At 41.1% G+C, this 15954-nt stretch overlaps 1 protein-coding gene across 2 annotated transcripts in view; it reads right to left on the bottom strand.

The window, feature by feature from the left end:
• Positions 1-200: 200 nt before the first annotated feature.
• LOC105923790 overlaps positions 201-15954 on the bottom strand; it is a 68077-nt gene continuing 52323 nt past the window's right edge. For both annotated transcript variants that reach the window (XM_036134293.1, XM_036134292.1), the window contains 4 exons: positions 5793-5937; positions 5577-5722; positions 5038-5177; positions 201-747 (listed from right to left, as the gene is read on the bottom strand). In XM_036134293.1, coding sequence (XP_035990186.1) covers positions 599-747; positions 5038-5177; positions 5577-5722; positions 5793-5937 — 580 coding nt within the window. In that variant the 3' untranslated portion in view covers positions 201-598. The remainder of the gene's footprint in view (positions 748-5037; positions 5178-5576; positions 5723-5792; positions 5938-15954) is intronic.

Raw genomic sequence — 15954 nt, 5'->3', positions numbered from 1 at the left:
TGATGGCAAAATTAAAGTATCAAAAAAGAAGAGTAACCATCAATGTGGAGACCTTTGGACTGAGAGTCTTATGCATGCAGTCTAACTTGAAAATCAAATGAATGATGAGATGTTAGGTGGTAAGTTTATTGTCAATCCAAATAATAAAAAATACCCATGACATCAGCATTACATGCTCTAATCTAAAAATAAACCAAAACTAGTGTTGGCAACATTTTAATAGGCACATAAAACATACTTCATGTTACACTGTTAACAGTCAATATTCCAGTTATATTATGCATAATAAGGAAACTTAGACATTGCCGCACACATTTTTTCGTGCATGTAAAATACTTTAGATCAAATTATATAGATGCCTTTAAAAATAATAAAGATGACAGTAAAATGTTAGTAGACTAATTCAAGTTAAAATAATGACTAGTATTTCAGACACATTTCTGCTGAGAAAATTTACTACATGTCAGGAGAGAAAGAAAACATTTTTAGGTTATTTATGAAATTTAAGTCAAGCAAAACCCCATTTGATAACTGAGCTTTAGCTCTGAAAGAGGCAATGAGTAAACATGTGAAGGAGACTATTTGATGATGAGTTTCCTTAGGTACAGATCCCAAACTTGCTGCCATCAAGTGGGGACACCATTAGCCGAGCTGAACCTGGTGAGTGGAGAGGGCGCCACTTGTTCCTCCATATGACCGAGCAGACTCGGGAAACAAATAAGATGCAGGCTACCACCAGCTGTACCACTAACAGGACAAAAAGGGAAAAGAAACGTATGAGGGCTTAAAATTAAATCAACATAAGGTTATTGCATTCCTTTAATATAAGCATCTTTCATTAAATATCTGGCATGCACTAGCTACTCTTATCAAGGTAGAGAAGTTTTAAAAAGTTACGTTTTCAAAACCACTAACATTTTCTATAGTTTAACACAGTATGCCCCTCCCCCATATACTGCTAGACCCTAGCTGGCTGGAGGAGAACCCCTTCACTTTTCCCTCACTAAAGAGGAAAATAAATTGAGCTTAGAAATAGTTACAGCCACAAATATTGCATAGTTATAGTGTGGAAACTAGGTTAGGCCTTGATAACAGAATTAATTAAGACTACAGTTGGCAAGCAATGACTGAGCTTTTGATGACATCAAAAGCTGGATGACTTTAAACTTCCTGCACTTAAATTCTGACAAGACAGAAGTTGTAATCTTTGGACCAGAGTCCTCAAAAAATAAACTTCTTAATCAATCACTTAATCTGGATGGCATTAACTTGGCCTCTGTTAATAAAGTAAAAAATCTTGGTGTTATTTTTGACCAAGACATGTCATTTAAATCCCATATTAAACAGGTTTCCAGAGTTTCCTTTTTTCTATCATGGTTTAAATAAACTGGAATGAGCACAAATACGGAGGCAGAAAAACAGTTTAAGGGTTTTATTGAAATTTTTTTTATAAAAGAGCGGTGATGTCGGCTGGCTGAGTCTCGGGGTACGTGGGCTGAGGAAGGGAAGGAGAGAGGTGAGCAGCAGGCCGGAGATGGTTTGAGAAATTATTGTTGTTGTGATGGTTGGCAGAGAAAAACTCACTGGGATGACAGTGAGGCTTGAGCATGAGGGGGTGTTGTCCAGTGATGTAGATGGGAGGTGCAGAGCCGCTGGGTTCTCTCCAGAGGTGGTGGCTTGAGGGTGGATAGGCAGGCGAGCGCAGGAAGGAGGGCTTCTGTAGGGCGTGGGTCTGAGGTTTTACTCTGGTGTCCAGAACGGGAACTCGGAGAGGTCTCAGAAGTGGTTTCCAGAGCTTGAACTGAGGAGATGTGGTTTTGAGCTGGGTATCCAGGTTTCTAGGAGGAAGGAGCAAAAACAGGATTAGGCTTGGGTACACACAAGGTATCAAGGCTTGAAACTAGGAACAAGGCTTGCGGTCTGTACCAATGCATGAGCGTTAATGAACTGACGCCCTCCTCCTGGCTCTAGCTCCTTAAGAAGGTTGGCAATTAACTCCGATGAGGAGCACCTGCCCGTCCAACCCTGCAGAGAAGGAGAGAGAGAGAGAAAACCAGGCCTGCACCTGGGCCTGGACTATGAAAACACCCCCCCCCCCCCTTTAACGGAGGGTTTAAAGGGAGGAGAAAGCCTCAAACTCGTCAAGAGAGATGGGTCTAAGATAAATGAGCGAGGAACCCAGGAGCGCTCCTCAGGACCATAATCAGCCCAATCTACGAGGTTCTGGTAACCCCTTCCACGCCGCCTGGCGGCGACGATCTTATTAACTGAGAAGGCCGGATTGCCATTCACGACCCGGGCGGGTGGAGGGGGATCGGCTGGAAGGCATAACTGGCTGGAAATAAGAGGTTTAATCTGAGAGACGTGGAAGGTGGGATGTACACGGAGATGAGAAGGAAGCTTGAGGTGGACAGCAGTGGGACTAATGATCTGGTCGATTTCAAAGGGGCTGAAAAACCGGGGAGCCATTTTCCTGGAGGTTGCCTTTAATGGGAAATCCTTGGATGAGAGCCACACCTTCTGTCCGGGGGTGTAAGTGGGTGCAGGACAGTGATGACGATCAGCAAATCTTTTATCTCTGGTGGATGCGTGCTCTAAAGCAGTTTGGGTCTGGTTCCAGATTTTACGGCAACGGGTGAGATGTGACTTGACGGAGGGAAAAGTGGAGTCTGGAAATGATGATGGAAGGAGAGGTAGTTGATAACCTAATGAAACTTTGAATGGGGAAAGACCAGTAGCTGCTGAGACGTGGGAGTTATGGGAATATTCCACCCAGGCGAGATGTTGACTCCATGTGTTGGGATTGTGGGAACATAAGCAGATTTCTTGATTTAGGCGTTCGCACTGTCCGTTGGATCGTGGGTGAAAACCAGATGTGAGGGAAACCTTGGATCACAGGGACTGGCAGAAGTCATGCCAGACCCGAGAGATGAATTGTGGACCGCGATCACAGACAATTTTGGTAGGAAGACCATGGAGTCATAAAACGTGATTGATGAGGAGACAGACGGTTTGATGGGCAGAGGGGAGACCAGACAAGGCTACCAGATGGCAGGACTTGGAGAATCGATCGATGATTGAGAGGATGACAGTCTTGTGGTTGGATGGTGGTAAACCAGTGATGAAGTCTAGGGCTATGTGGGACCAAGGGCGACTGGGTCTAGGAAGTGGTTGAATCAGACCAGCAGGAGGTCGACTGGAAACCTTGTTCTTGGCACAAACTGGGCAAGCAGCGACAAATTCATTAATATCTTTGTTTAGAGATGGCCACCAGAAATAGCGACGGACGAGTGCAATGGTGCAGCTGGAACCGGGATGACCAGAGAAACGAGAAGAATGGGCCCACTGAATAACCTGGGAACGGACGGTAGATGGTACAAAAAGTCTTCGAGGAGGACCACCCCCGGGGTTTGGCTCAGTTAACAGAACTTGTTGGATCCTTTGCTCCAGCTCCCAGATGATGGCTCCCACTACACAGGTCTCGGGGATGATGCACTGAGGTTCTGTCGGGTCATCGGTGGTGGAGAACAGTTGGGACAGGGCATCTGGTTTAGTGTTCTTGGAACCGGGATGATAGGTGATGGTGAAGTTAAACCGGGAGAAAAACAGGGACCATCGGCTCTCACAGGAGTTTAATCTTTTGGCTGACTGAATATATGCAAGATTTTTATGATCAGTCCAGATTATAATGGGTAACTCTGTTCCCTCCAGCCAGTGTTGCCACTCCTCCAGAGCTAGCTTAATAGCTAGGAGCTCTCGATCCCCCACGTTGTAGTAACCCTCTGCGGGGTTAAATTGCCTGGAGAAGTAGGCACAGGGGTGAAGCTTTCCATCAGAGGCTGACATCTGGGATAAGACAGCTCCCACTCCTGTATCCGAAGCATCGACTTCCAGGGTGAATTGGACTGCTGGGTCGGGATATGTGAGGATGGGAGCTTTAGAGAACCTCTCTTTAAGAGAATTAAAAGCATGATCGGCATCTTCGGACCAGAGGAACGTCTTCTTGGTGGAGGTGAGGGCTGTAAGTGGTGAGGCGATGATGCTGTAATCCTTGATGAATACCCTGTAGAAGTTGGCGAACCCTAGGAATCTTTGAAGTTGTTTTCTTGTTGTGGGTGTGGGCCAGTCGGTAACTGCCTTGACCTTTCCTGGATCCGTCTTCACCTGTCCACCCTCAAATATAAAGCTGAGGAAACTGATGGTGTGTTGATGGAATTCACATTTTTCTGCCTTGACGAACAAATGATTTTCCAGGAGGCGTTGGAGAACCATGCGGACATGCTGTTTGTGTTGTTGGGGGTCTTTGGAAAAAAAAAGGATGTCCTTGAGATAAAAAAAACGAAATGGTTAATGAAATTCCTGAGGACGTTGTTTATGAGGGCCTGAAAAGAAAGATAGATAGATAGATAGATAGATAGATAGATAGATAGATAGATAGATAGATAGATAGATAGATAGATAGATAGATAGATAGATAGATAGATAGCCATCCATCCATTATCTATCACGTCTATCCCTTGTGGGATCGCGAGGGGTGCTGGTGCCTATCGCCAGCTGTCTTATCGTTAAGGGTAGCATTAGTGGTAGCCACCTGGCTGGAACACAGTGCGTTGAATAAGTAAATATAATTTAATGAAGCCTCAAAGCAAATCATTTTGCCTTGATGAATTTTATGAATCGAGGTCCTCAAATCATTCAATGAATCATGACATCCTAAGTTGAATGGAATAGCCTTAACTAAAAAAACAAACAAAAAATTAACCCCATGTATTTCCATTACCCTTATGTTGCTTGTACACCTTTAACAATCCTTGACTACTTTTATCTTAATAACAGCAGACCAAAACAGTAGATGCTACACAAAGGCAGCGCACCATTGGTTTGATCCTTAACATGCTTAAACCTGTTAATTTTTTCTTTTCTGAAATGATTAAGATTAGTACAACTGCACACTTATGATGCTGCTTAGTTTATCTCTATATCCAGGACAGTCATGGGGTTTGTTTCTCACAATATATAAATAAGGTTTTAACTCACCCATAAAGACAGTGTTTGGAGTGGGGTCAGCCGGGTTAAAATGTTTGTAGACATTTCCAACTAGAGCTACGATGACTACAGGATATACTGTCAGAATGTTACGCACCCAGCGGTCCAGCACCCAGTTCTCCAGAATAAACCTGCAAACATGGAAGAGAGAGCAGATAACGATCAGTGCTGGAAGATACAGTAAAGCTTAGTGATGACTTACTGTGGACCTTTAAATCGAAATATATTCTTCTAAAAAAAACAAAAAAAAACCCCAGATCAAAGTCATTTGAGTTACTGAGAAAGTCATAACTAAATGGTAAACGGACTGGTCTTACATAATGCTTAGTGTAGTTAATGCTTTTGCATTCAGGCCACTCAAGTGACCATAAATCTATATTGGGAACTTGAGGATAAGTGTCTTGCCTAAGGGCACATGAACAAGAGGGAAGGAAGCTGTAGCCAAACCACTAACTTTTTTATTACAAGCCTGGTACATGAGCTAGAGTCGCTCCAAACTAGAAACAGACTTGGTGAGAAATAAATCTTACCATCCCAACAACTCTGCAAAAAGAATGCACAGCGAGGCGGTTGCTGCTGTGCTCTTTTCAACACCCCACAAATGGAGAACCACAGAGAAATTGAGCAGAACGGCAATAGAACTCCATGTGGTGTAAAAAGCCAAGCCGTTCTGGACCTGAACACACAAAAACATTTGAATTCAAACCAGACAGCTAACCTATGAATGCTGACTCACTAGGTCCTACCAGTATTCTGAGGCAGGCCAGGTCCTTTTTATGGTATGACTGTAACCACAGTCCATAGTAATCTGTGGCAAAGGAAACGAAGAACAAAGAGCTGTAGTTGGCACAGGCTACCAGGACCAACACGACAAGAGCTGCCAGCATCATCCTGTAAGACATGAAAACAAAGAACAGAACACGGTCTTTAAACCAGGTATTTGTACTGTTAGCCATTTGGGGAGGTACCAAATCCGACTGAATAATGCAATTAGAATCTCAATAAAATTTGTATGCAGAAGAATCCATGAAGGACTCTAAAATGTTCTAGTAAAGGACTGCACTGATACGGGACTTTATTAAACAACTGGTGGACTAACAGCAGCAGATGACATGGTACCCAAAATCATCACTGACTAATGTGTCCCTGCATCACCTTTATGAATGAGTGTCTGATTTATTGTGTTTTCTCGTTATGGCTGATAGGCTGGAAGGGGTTTTGCTCCCACTCTTCCTTTAATATATGGCATCTTTGCACCTGAAGGCCAGGTTGTTGTGAAACTGCTATTTGGACAGGGAGCCTTTGTTTGTGTTGGATTTTTTGGTTTTTGGTTGTAGGCTGGGGTCTTGAAACGTAGGGATAGGGGAATGGCCAGAATCCGACAGTCAACTGCTAGCTGGTTTTTGACGTCTTCCACCTTTTGTTTATTTTGCAAAGACTATTGGTTCCCTAACTGTGTCCACACATGGGTGTAGTAAAACTTTTTGTTAGAATATAATTTGGTCTGGATTATATAATATAAATTATGCCATATGTTGTGCTTCCTTGAGATGTTTTAGACACCAGGACCATAACACTAACTTCACTCTGGACCTTAAACAGCTTGGATTCGGGGCATTTCTCTGCTCTTACTCAAGACTCCAGGGGTCCGTTGTTCGTACGTTGCTTAACACATCCGAGATCAAATGACACATCCAAGATGGTTTCATCCGGCTAATCATGATCTGGCTAATTGGGTTCTTCGAACACACCTGTTGTTTATGATTAGTATGGCTGGATTGAGATAACTGCGCATCCATGCGTTTGTTTAAAATGGAAGGTTATGCCGAATTCGAGTCATTAATTAAAACACCTCAAAATCTGATAAAGCCAGGAGAGTGGGCTGGCAAAAAGTAGCAGACAAATTAATGCGTAAATACTGTCCATGGTAGATGTTTGTATCACTTTCTACAGTATGAATTTTTGCATTTTAATAATTTCATATTTACTTTGTTCTTTTATATCAAAGCCTCCACAGGACCCACTGGAACATGGGGACAAGTAAAAGTGAAATACAAGAATATTCTACAAAATGGTAGCCTTTAATTATTATACTTTATTTTAAAAAGGCAATTGTTATGTCAAGAGATCCAAATTTTGGTGTCATTCCTTAGACACTGGAAGTAAAGGACGCATGCAAACTGGGAATTTTAACAAAAAAAATTCTTTATCTAGAAAAAATTAAGTTCTTCCTTTTCCAAGTCATCCACAGTTTATACGGTCAAAAACTGTATTGCTCCGTGTCTAGATAATCCATCCATAGTTTTTTCTAATACAATATACGGTTCAACAGGAAGCAAGCCTTTCAAAGTAAAACTAAACTTCACAATAAAATGGCCTGAACAAATCTTCTTACTGAATATGATAAAAATAAAAAGCAAACCATCATACAAATAACTTAAATATTTTCTATTTATGGCTCTAACACCACTTTTTCCTCTTTAAAAGCCACTGTTAAATTATGTGCTTGTCTGTTTATAACAGCCACCAAGAAAAATCTCTCTACAATTACAATGTCACGCTGCGCTTAAGGATCCTCTCTATTGCGCAATACGCGATTAATTCGAAAAACTCTGCAAATTATTCTTGCACCTTCCGCAACAGGTTGCAGTCGTAAAAATGGACATGGCTACGACAGACTTCCCTATCTCCTCCGCTTATAAAGCTCCAATCTAATCCTGTTTACATGAAATAAGCCTGCTCGCAAGCAGTTTTAAGCTTGCGCACATGTTGCTATGACAGCAAGTCCAGGATGAGTTTCGAAGAAACCAAACGATCCAAGATCATGCCAAATCGTCAACAATCAAATCCAGCTAACTGAGTTAGCGACGTACGAAGAATGGACCCCAGGAGTGAATGCTGCTTGTCGGGACTTTGATGCAATCAACTGAGTTCCCTTATATAGGACATTTTTGACCAATCTGTATAATATGATTGAATTTGACTTTGTAAAGTGCCTTGAGATGACATGTTTCATGAATTGGCGCTATATAAATAAAATTGAATGGAATTGAACTCAGGAAAATTAAATACAAAATAAACAGCTATCTCATAATAGGACCTTTTCTGGTCCTGTTTCACCTAACCATTCATATGTCTCTGGTTCAGAAGTGGCTTAACAAGGAATAAGACAGTTGTAACTGAGTTCCTGTAAACATCTGTGTGGTGGCTCTAGAAATATTGACTCATGCTGCAGTCCCCAAAAGGCACTGAAGTAAAACTGTAGGAAAGATTATGCTTAACAATCCTCTCAGTGCTGTTGTTATCCCTGTTATTCCCCTTTTCTAAAATGCCTTCTTCCACTTACCATCTATTTTTCTGTACCCAGCAATCTCTGAACAGCCAGCTACTTTAGCTATTACCTTCTCTGTCCTTTAGTGTTATTTAATAGGTACAACATAACAATGACACATTTCAAGGCTTTATTGGTTCAATTTAATTCAATTTTATTTATATAGCGCCAATTCATGAAACATGTCATCTCAAGGCACTTTACAAACTCAAATTCAATCAAATTATAGATTGGTCAAAAATTTCCTATATAAGGGAACCAGTTGATTGCTTCAAAGTTCGGACAAGCAGCATTCCCTCCTGGAGAAACGTAGAGCTACAGGGAGAGTCGTCTGCATTGTCCATGGCTTTGCAGCAATCCCTCATACTGAGCAAGCATGAAGCAAAAGTGGGAAGAAAAACTCCCCATTAACGGGAAGGAAAACCTCCAGCAGAACCGGGCTCAGTATGAACGGTCATCTGCCTCGACCGACTGGGGGTTACAGAAGACAGAGCAGAGACACAACAAGACAGACAAAAAGCACAGAAGCACACATTGATCCAGTAATCTGTTCTCATTAGATGATAGTAGCGGGTGATCTGTCTTCCCTGGATGATGTCACAGCTAACAGAACGTCAGACCAGGTGTACCTACTATGAAGAAAAAAGAGAGAGAGCAAAAAGTTAAAAGCTGAAATCACAACAGTCATTTCAATGCAGTGCAATGCAAAACTGGAGAAAAGTAGACTGGAGAACAGTAGAAATCAGTAGAGTGAGAAAATAGGCCCTGATGTCCTCCAGTAGCCTAAGCTTATACCAGCATAACTATAGAGGTAGCTCAGGGTAACATGAGTCACTCTAGTTATAAGTTTTGTCAAAAAGAAAAGTTTTAAGATTAGTCTTAAAAGTAGACAGGGTGACAGCCTCAAGGACCAAAACTGGGAGTTGGTTCCACAGCAGAGGAGCCTGATAGCTAAAGGATCTGCCTCCCATTCTACTTTTAGAGACTCTAGGAACCACCAGCAAACCTGCAGTCTGAGAGCGAAGTGCTCTGTTAGGAACATACGGGGTAATCAGAGCTCTGATATATGAGGGAGCTTGATTATGAAGGACTTTATACGTTAGAAGAAGAATTTTAAATCATATTCTTGATTTAACAGGAAGCCAATGGAGGGAAGCTAAAATTGAAGAAATATGATCACTCTTGTTGATTTTCATCAGAACTCTTGCTGCTGCATTTTGGATCAGCTGAAGGCCTTGAACTGCATTTTGTGGACTTCCTGATAGTAAAGAATTACAATAGTCCAGCCTTGAAGTAACAAATACATGGACCAGTTTTTCAGCATCACCCCTGGACAGAATGTTTCTAATTTTGGCGATATTCCTGAGGTGAAAAAAGGAAACTCTGGAAACCTGTTTAATATGGGATTTAAATTACATGTCTTGGTCCAAAATTCCACCAAGATTTTGTACTTTATTACCAGAGGCCAAGTTAATGCCATCCAGATTAAGTAGTTGATTAAGAACTTTATTTTTTGAGGACTCTGGTCCAAAGATTACAATTTCTGTCTTGTCAGAATTTAAGTGCAGCAAATTTAAAGTCATCCAGCTTTTGATGTCACCAAGACAAGACTGCAGTCGAAGTAATTGATTGGATTCATCAGGATTTATGGATAAATATAGCTGAGTATCATCAGCATAACAGTGGAAATTAATCCCATGCTGTCTGATAATTTTGCCTATCGGAAGCATATATATAGTAAAGAGAATTGGTCCAAGGACTGAACCCTGTGGTACTCCACAGGTGACCCTAGAGTTTGAGGAAGATTTATTATTAACATGAACAAATTGGAATCTGTCTGACAGATAAGATTTAAACCAGCCTAATGCTTTCCCCTTAATCCCTACAGTATGTTCAAGTCTTTGTAGGAGAATATTGTGATCAACTGTATCAAATGCAGCACTGAGATCTAACAGGACAAGTACAGACACAAGTCCATTATCTGAGGCCATGAGAATATCATTAGTGACCTTCACCAGAGCTGTTTCAGTGCTATGATGAGCTCTGAAGCCTGACTGAAACTCCTCAAGTAGGTCATTGCTTTGTAAATGTTCACAAAGTTGATTAGCAACTACTTTCTCAAGAATTTTAGATAAGAAAAGAAGATTAAATATAGGTCTGTAGTTTACTAGCTCATCTTGATCAAGAGAAGGTTTCTTAAGTAAAGGTTTAATAACAGCTACTTTAAAAACCTGTGGTACATATCCATTTACTAAGGATAGATTAATCATGTCTAAAATAGTGCCACTGATCAAAGGGAATATGTCCTTAAACAACTTGGTTGGGATTGGGTCTAACATACAGGTAGAAGGTTTAGATGAAGCTAAGATTTTAGATAGCTCAGAAAGCTCTACTGCTTCTAAACAGTTCAAACACTGTGCAGGTTCTAAAGATTCCTCCAATGCTGCCTTACTTACTGAGGACGAGGTAATCATGTTTGGGAGGGTGCCAATTATTTTATTTTTAATGGCATCAATTTTATTTATGAAGAATCCCATAAAATCATTACTACTAAGAGCTACGAAAATGGATGGATCAACAGAGCTGCAGCTCTGAGTAAGTTTGGCAACTGCACTAAAGAGAAATCTAGGATTATTTTTATTCTCTTCAATTAATGATGAAAAATATGCTGCTCTAACTCTGCGAAGGGTCTTGTTATACAACAATAGACTGTCCCGCCAGATTAAGTAGGATTCCTCTTGGTGTGTAGAGCGCCATTTTCTCTCCAATTTCCTAACATTGTGCTTTAAGGAACGCGGCTCTGAATTAAACCAGGGAGCCAGCTTCCTGTGAATAATCACCTTCTTTTTCAATGGAGCTACATTGTCTAATGCAGAACGCAATGACAAAGTCACACCGTTAACAAAGACATCTACAGTATTTGTGAATGGGAAGAAACAACATTGCTACTATCTGCAGGGTATTTCTGCAATACTGACGATATTAAGAGGGGGACAGACTCTTTAAAGTTTGATGCAGCATTGTCCGATAAATATCTACTATAATGGAACCCTCTTTTAGGGGTGGAGAACTCAGTTAGATTAAACTCAAATGTTATTAAAAAATTATCAGATAGGACAGGGTTGTGAGGAAATACTGGTAATTCTTCACAATCAATGCCATATGTCAGCACAAGGTCTAAAGTATGGAGCCAAGAGTGCGCCAGTTTATGCACATATTGAGCAAAACCAATTGAATCTAGGATAGTTTTAAAGGCTACACTAAGGTTATCACATTCAGTGTCAACATGGATGTTAAAATCACCCACTATAATAACCTTGTCAGTATTTAACACCAAATCAGATAAGAAATCTGACAACTGATCCAAAAACTGAGAGTAAGGGCCCGGTGGACGATACAAAACAACAAACAGAAGAGGTTTTATTGCTATGCAATTTGGATGAGGGAAACTGAGGGTTAAATGTTCAAAAGAAATGTAGTTATTATATGGCCCGGGACTAAGTAATAAATCAGACTGAAAGATGGTTGCAACTCCTCATCCTCTTCCCACAGATCTGGGAATGTGTAAATTTGAATAACTGGAGGGAGTTGACTCATTTATACTAACGTAGTCCTCTTGTAGCCAGGTTTCTGTGAGACAAAACAAATCAATCTGTTTATCAGAAATCAATTCATTAACTAACAAAGTCTTTGGAGGGAGAGACCTTATATTTAATAGACCACATTTAATAGTTTTATTTTTTGGTTCAAGGTGAGCCGTATTGATTTTTATTCGATTTTTATGATTTGTTCCTTTTAGATCAGTTTTTGATCTGTTAAGTTTTGGCCCGTGGAAAAGACACCATCTTAATAGGGTAATGGGTGGGTAACAGTACAGAAACTGCAGAGAGGTGTGTTAAACTACGGCTCTGCTTCCTGGTCTGGACCCTGGGTTGTCAGCATTTAGGAGAACTAATAAATCCGGCCAGATTCCTAGAAAGAAGAGCTGCACCATCCAGAGTGGGATGAATGCCGTCTCTTCGGATCAGACCAGGTTTTCCCCAGAAAGTTCACCAGTTATCAATGTAGCCCTCGTCGTTTTCAGGACACCACCTAGACAACCAGTGGTTGAATGATGACATGCGGCTAAACATGTCATCACTGGACAGATCAGGGAGGGGACCAGAGAAAATTACGGAGTTCGACATTGTTTTAGCAAACTTACACACCGAAGCAACACCAACTTTAGTGACCTCCGATCGGCGTGACCGGGTGTCATTACCGCCAGCGTGAATAACAATCTTACTGTATTTACGCTTATGCTTAGCCAGCAGTTTCAGGTAAGATTCGATGTCGCCCGTTCTGGCCCCTGGCAGGCATTTAACTATGGTCCCTGGTGTCTCTAGTGCATGGGTTAAAGCAAAAATAATCAGTTTGACTGAAAAAAGTTTCGAGTCAGCCCATATATTTCCAGGACCGTGGACATCATGTCACATTAGTTAACTCACCTGCTTATTGTGCAAAGTCAACTTTAACCATATCTGGTAGTTTTACAATATGCAATGACCATTCCTGTCTCTGTCCCACGTTTCAGCTTCAGAGCCTCGGCGTCATCCTGGACAGCCTCCCATCCTCTCCTTCACTTTCCACATCATCACCTGGTTAACTTTCATATTTGCAGCATCAAGTTCTTCCTTCACACTTTAGCCAAACTGGTCCACAGTCCACTCACCTCTTGACTTTACAGTTTCAGCTCCCTTCCCTCCCTGTCCTTCAGAAAACCTCCATAAACTACAAATAGTACAAAGACAGCAGCTTCATCATTACATCATCTACTTCACTCCTAGGGCTGGACGATATGGAAAAAAAGCTTATCAATAAAAAAATGCAGATTGATCGATATCGATAATTATTGAAAATATTTAAAACCATATTTTATGTGCAGCTCTGCCTGGACATTTTATGATATTGCTAAATGATTTAATTGTAATAAAGAACACAAACACAGAATTCAAATTAAATGTTTATTTAACCAACTTTTTTAACCATAACAGAATTTTTTTAAAGAAAAATAACTTAAGAGACCTGAGTTATGTTATTAAATACTGACAAAGAATAAACTAAAGTGACCAGTGAAATGCCCAAAATAAATATACCAAATAAATAAATAAAATCGCCTATTTAGGTTGGAATAGTACGCTAGTTACTTCTCAGGTTTCATAATTGAGAGGCTAACGCAGGGCTGAGGTCCGAGGTTGTGGCGTGGGAAGACACAGATTGCAGCTCATTTCGCACTGATTCCCTGCATTAGTTGCACAATTTAAGGAGCGCTGTTAGAGAAAAACTTGCGTCCCGGAACTTTATATCACGGATCAAGAGTGGCGAGTAATTGTTTGAAACCAGGTTTTTCCAACTGCAGACAACAGCAGCATATCCATCACTATGAAGCATGTTACTGCATGCGTGATGTCCTTATGCCGCCATTTTGTCATTTTATCACAAAGAAGAGAGCCCAGTTTAGCTGCTATACCTGCTTTGTTTTGGAAGAACTTCCAGAAGATTCCTACGAAGACGCGGAGTCGCGCGGGGCTGACACAGCTCGCGCTGCCTCGGGTGTGAGCGGCTTACATGATGAAACAAGTTGGTTACGTTACCAGACTATGTTTTTACCGGTTCCTTGCAAGTTTTACAAATTACTGTGGTTTATTTCTGTCAGACTGGCAAACTAGTAAAACCCCGTTTTGGGACCGTTTCCTCCGCCGCTCCTTGCTGCGACATATTCACGTGCTCTGTGTTGTGGTTTGAGAGGGCGGCGCGCCTGGGTCTGCGATTACGATTGGTAGAGAGGAAGAAGTGACTGTAGCATCAACTAATATGATAGGCTGAAAGGACGGAAGGAAAACTGTCTCTATTGAACTTTTATCGACCCCTTTTTTTCCTATCGTGCCACACGTCTATAGATCAATATATATTGTTATTGAATTATCGTCCAGCCCTATTCACTCCTGTACATAAACTCCACTGGCTCCCTGTCACATTAAGTATAAATTAATCCTATGAGCATACAAGGCCAACCACAACCTGGACAATTCTGGACACATAACCAACACTATGATGTCATCCATTTTAATTTAACACAGATCACTCATTACAATAATCAGTCTCTGCTTTGCCCATTATTGCTCAACAATAAATTATTACAACTCATGAGTTTATAAAAAGGCATTATTTAGCTTTTTTGAAGAGTAATAAAACTGTTAAACCTTAGCCCAGTGACTGGAGACCTGTCCAGGATGGACGAGCCCCCACGACCCTGTGTGACGTCGAACTGCGTTTCCCCATCAGATACGGCTTGATGTAGGGAAAAGCCATCGATAAAGGATGGGATGTTACATTTTTAAAAAGTTTAATAAAATTGCTCAAGGTTTATCAGAAAAAAATCTAACTTCCTTTTAAATATGAACATTTTTAATTAGCAAAATTTTATTAATGTATTTCGTAAAGTTAAATATTGTTGAAGGTAATCTTGGCTGCAGTACTGTCTGTCTGGCAGGTGTTTTGGGGTCGGAGCAAAATGAGTCCATAGATCCACAGACAGGAGGCTTTTTCAGCTGTTTCTAGTACGACTTGCTTCTACAGTGAAGCTTCACATCGTGCTCCACTCTGTGTAAAATACTTTGCTGAGTTACTTTGCAGTAACTCTCTGAGAAAATGAGAATCACCTCTGGCCTCACCCAGTTAGAACCCACTCTCCAGTCCATGTTGTAGCTGCAGTTCCTTTTTTTTGATCTAGTTTCCTTGTCATTTTATTAAGAGTGTCCTGGTGCGCAGCGGCTCATTAGATGGACGCTGCTGTATATTGACTGATAGCAGCTCTGCCTTCTTTGGTTCAGAAAAGCGCAGGTGAAATTATTTATTTTATTTTGTTACTTTTTCCTAAACGGACCCAGTCGAATGCAGGAAATTGTTTTATATTCGACCCTTCAAAAAAAGCGCGTGATGCTAAATTAGCCTGAGCTAGCGCTTTACTCTTCGAGTTTTAAATAAAACATAACAGCAAATAATGAGGAGGTCCCTGGTTGGTCACCGCGTTTATCAGCCAAATTGCTGGAAGCCAGGCAATAAACGCTGAAAGGTGATGTAGCCGGGGCACTATGGCCCTGAAGCATGGTGCTGCACACCCTTCCTCCTGCCCATATATGGAGGATGCTGTGATTGTGTGCAGCTGGGGGTTAACGAGAAAGGTAATCAGCCTTTCCAGTTAAAAGGCGGCAAATAGGTGAGGAAAGCACATTCGAGGCTGAGGATTCCTGTAAAGGCATGGTTACAATTGAGCGTGAGATTACTGCAGGATGATTTAGTTAAATCCCTCTCTCCGATTATTTTAGGCAACTAATTTTTAGAGAAATACAATGAACCGTGGACCGGGTTTTCACCCTATTGGTAAATTGACAGTTTCATGTTACCTGGATATTTAAGGTGCTGTTCTAACATGATTTCTTTTGTGTGCAGGCTGACCTGCTACTGTTTCAGTCGTGGTTTTAGTTCGGTTTTCACTACTGTTTCTTTTGCCGGTTGGTTCTATCTCAATCACTGTT

This window comes from Fundulus heteroclitus, unplaced genomic scaffold (genome assembly GCF_011125445.2).
Source record: "Fundulus heteroclitus isolate FHET01 unplaced genomic scaffold, MU-UCD_Fhet_4.1 scaffold_79, whole genome shotgun sequence".
NCBI lineage: Eukaryota > Metazoa > Chordata > Actinopteri > Cyprinodontiformes > Fundulidae > Fundulus > Fundulus heteroclitus.
Note: the sequence above shows the minus strand (reverse complement) of the source record. Positions and strands in the feature narration are given on the sequence as shown.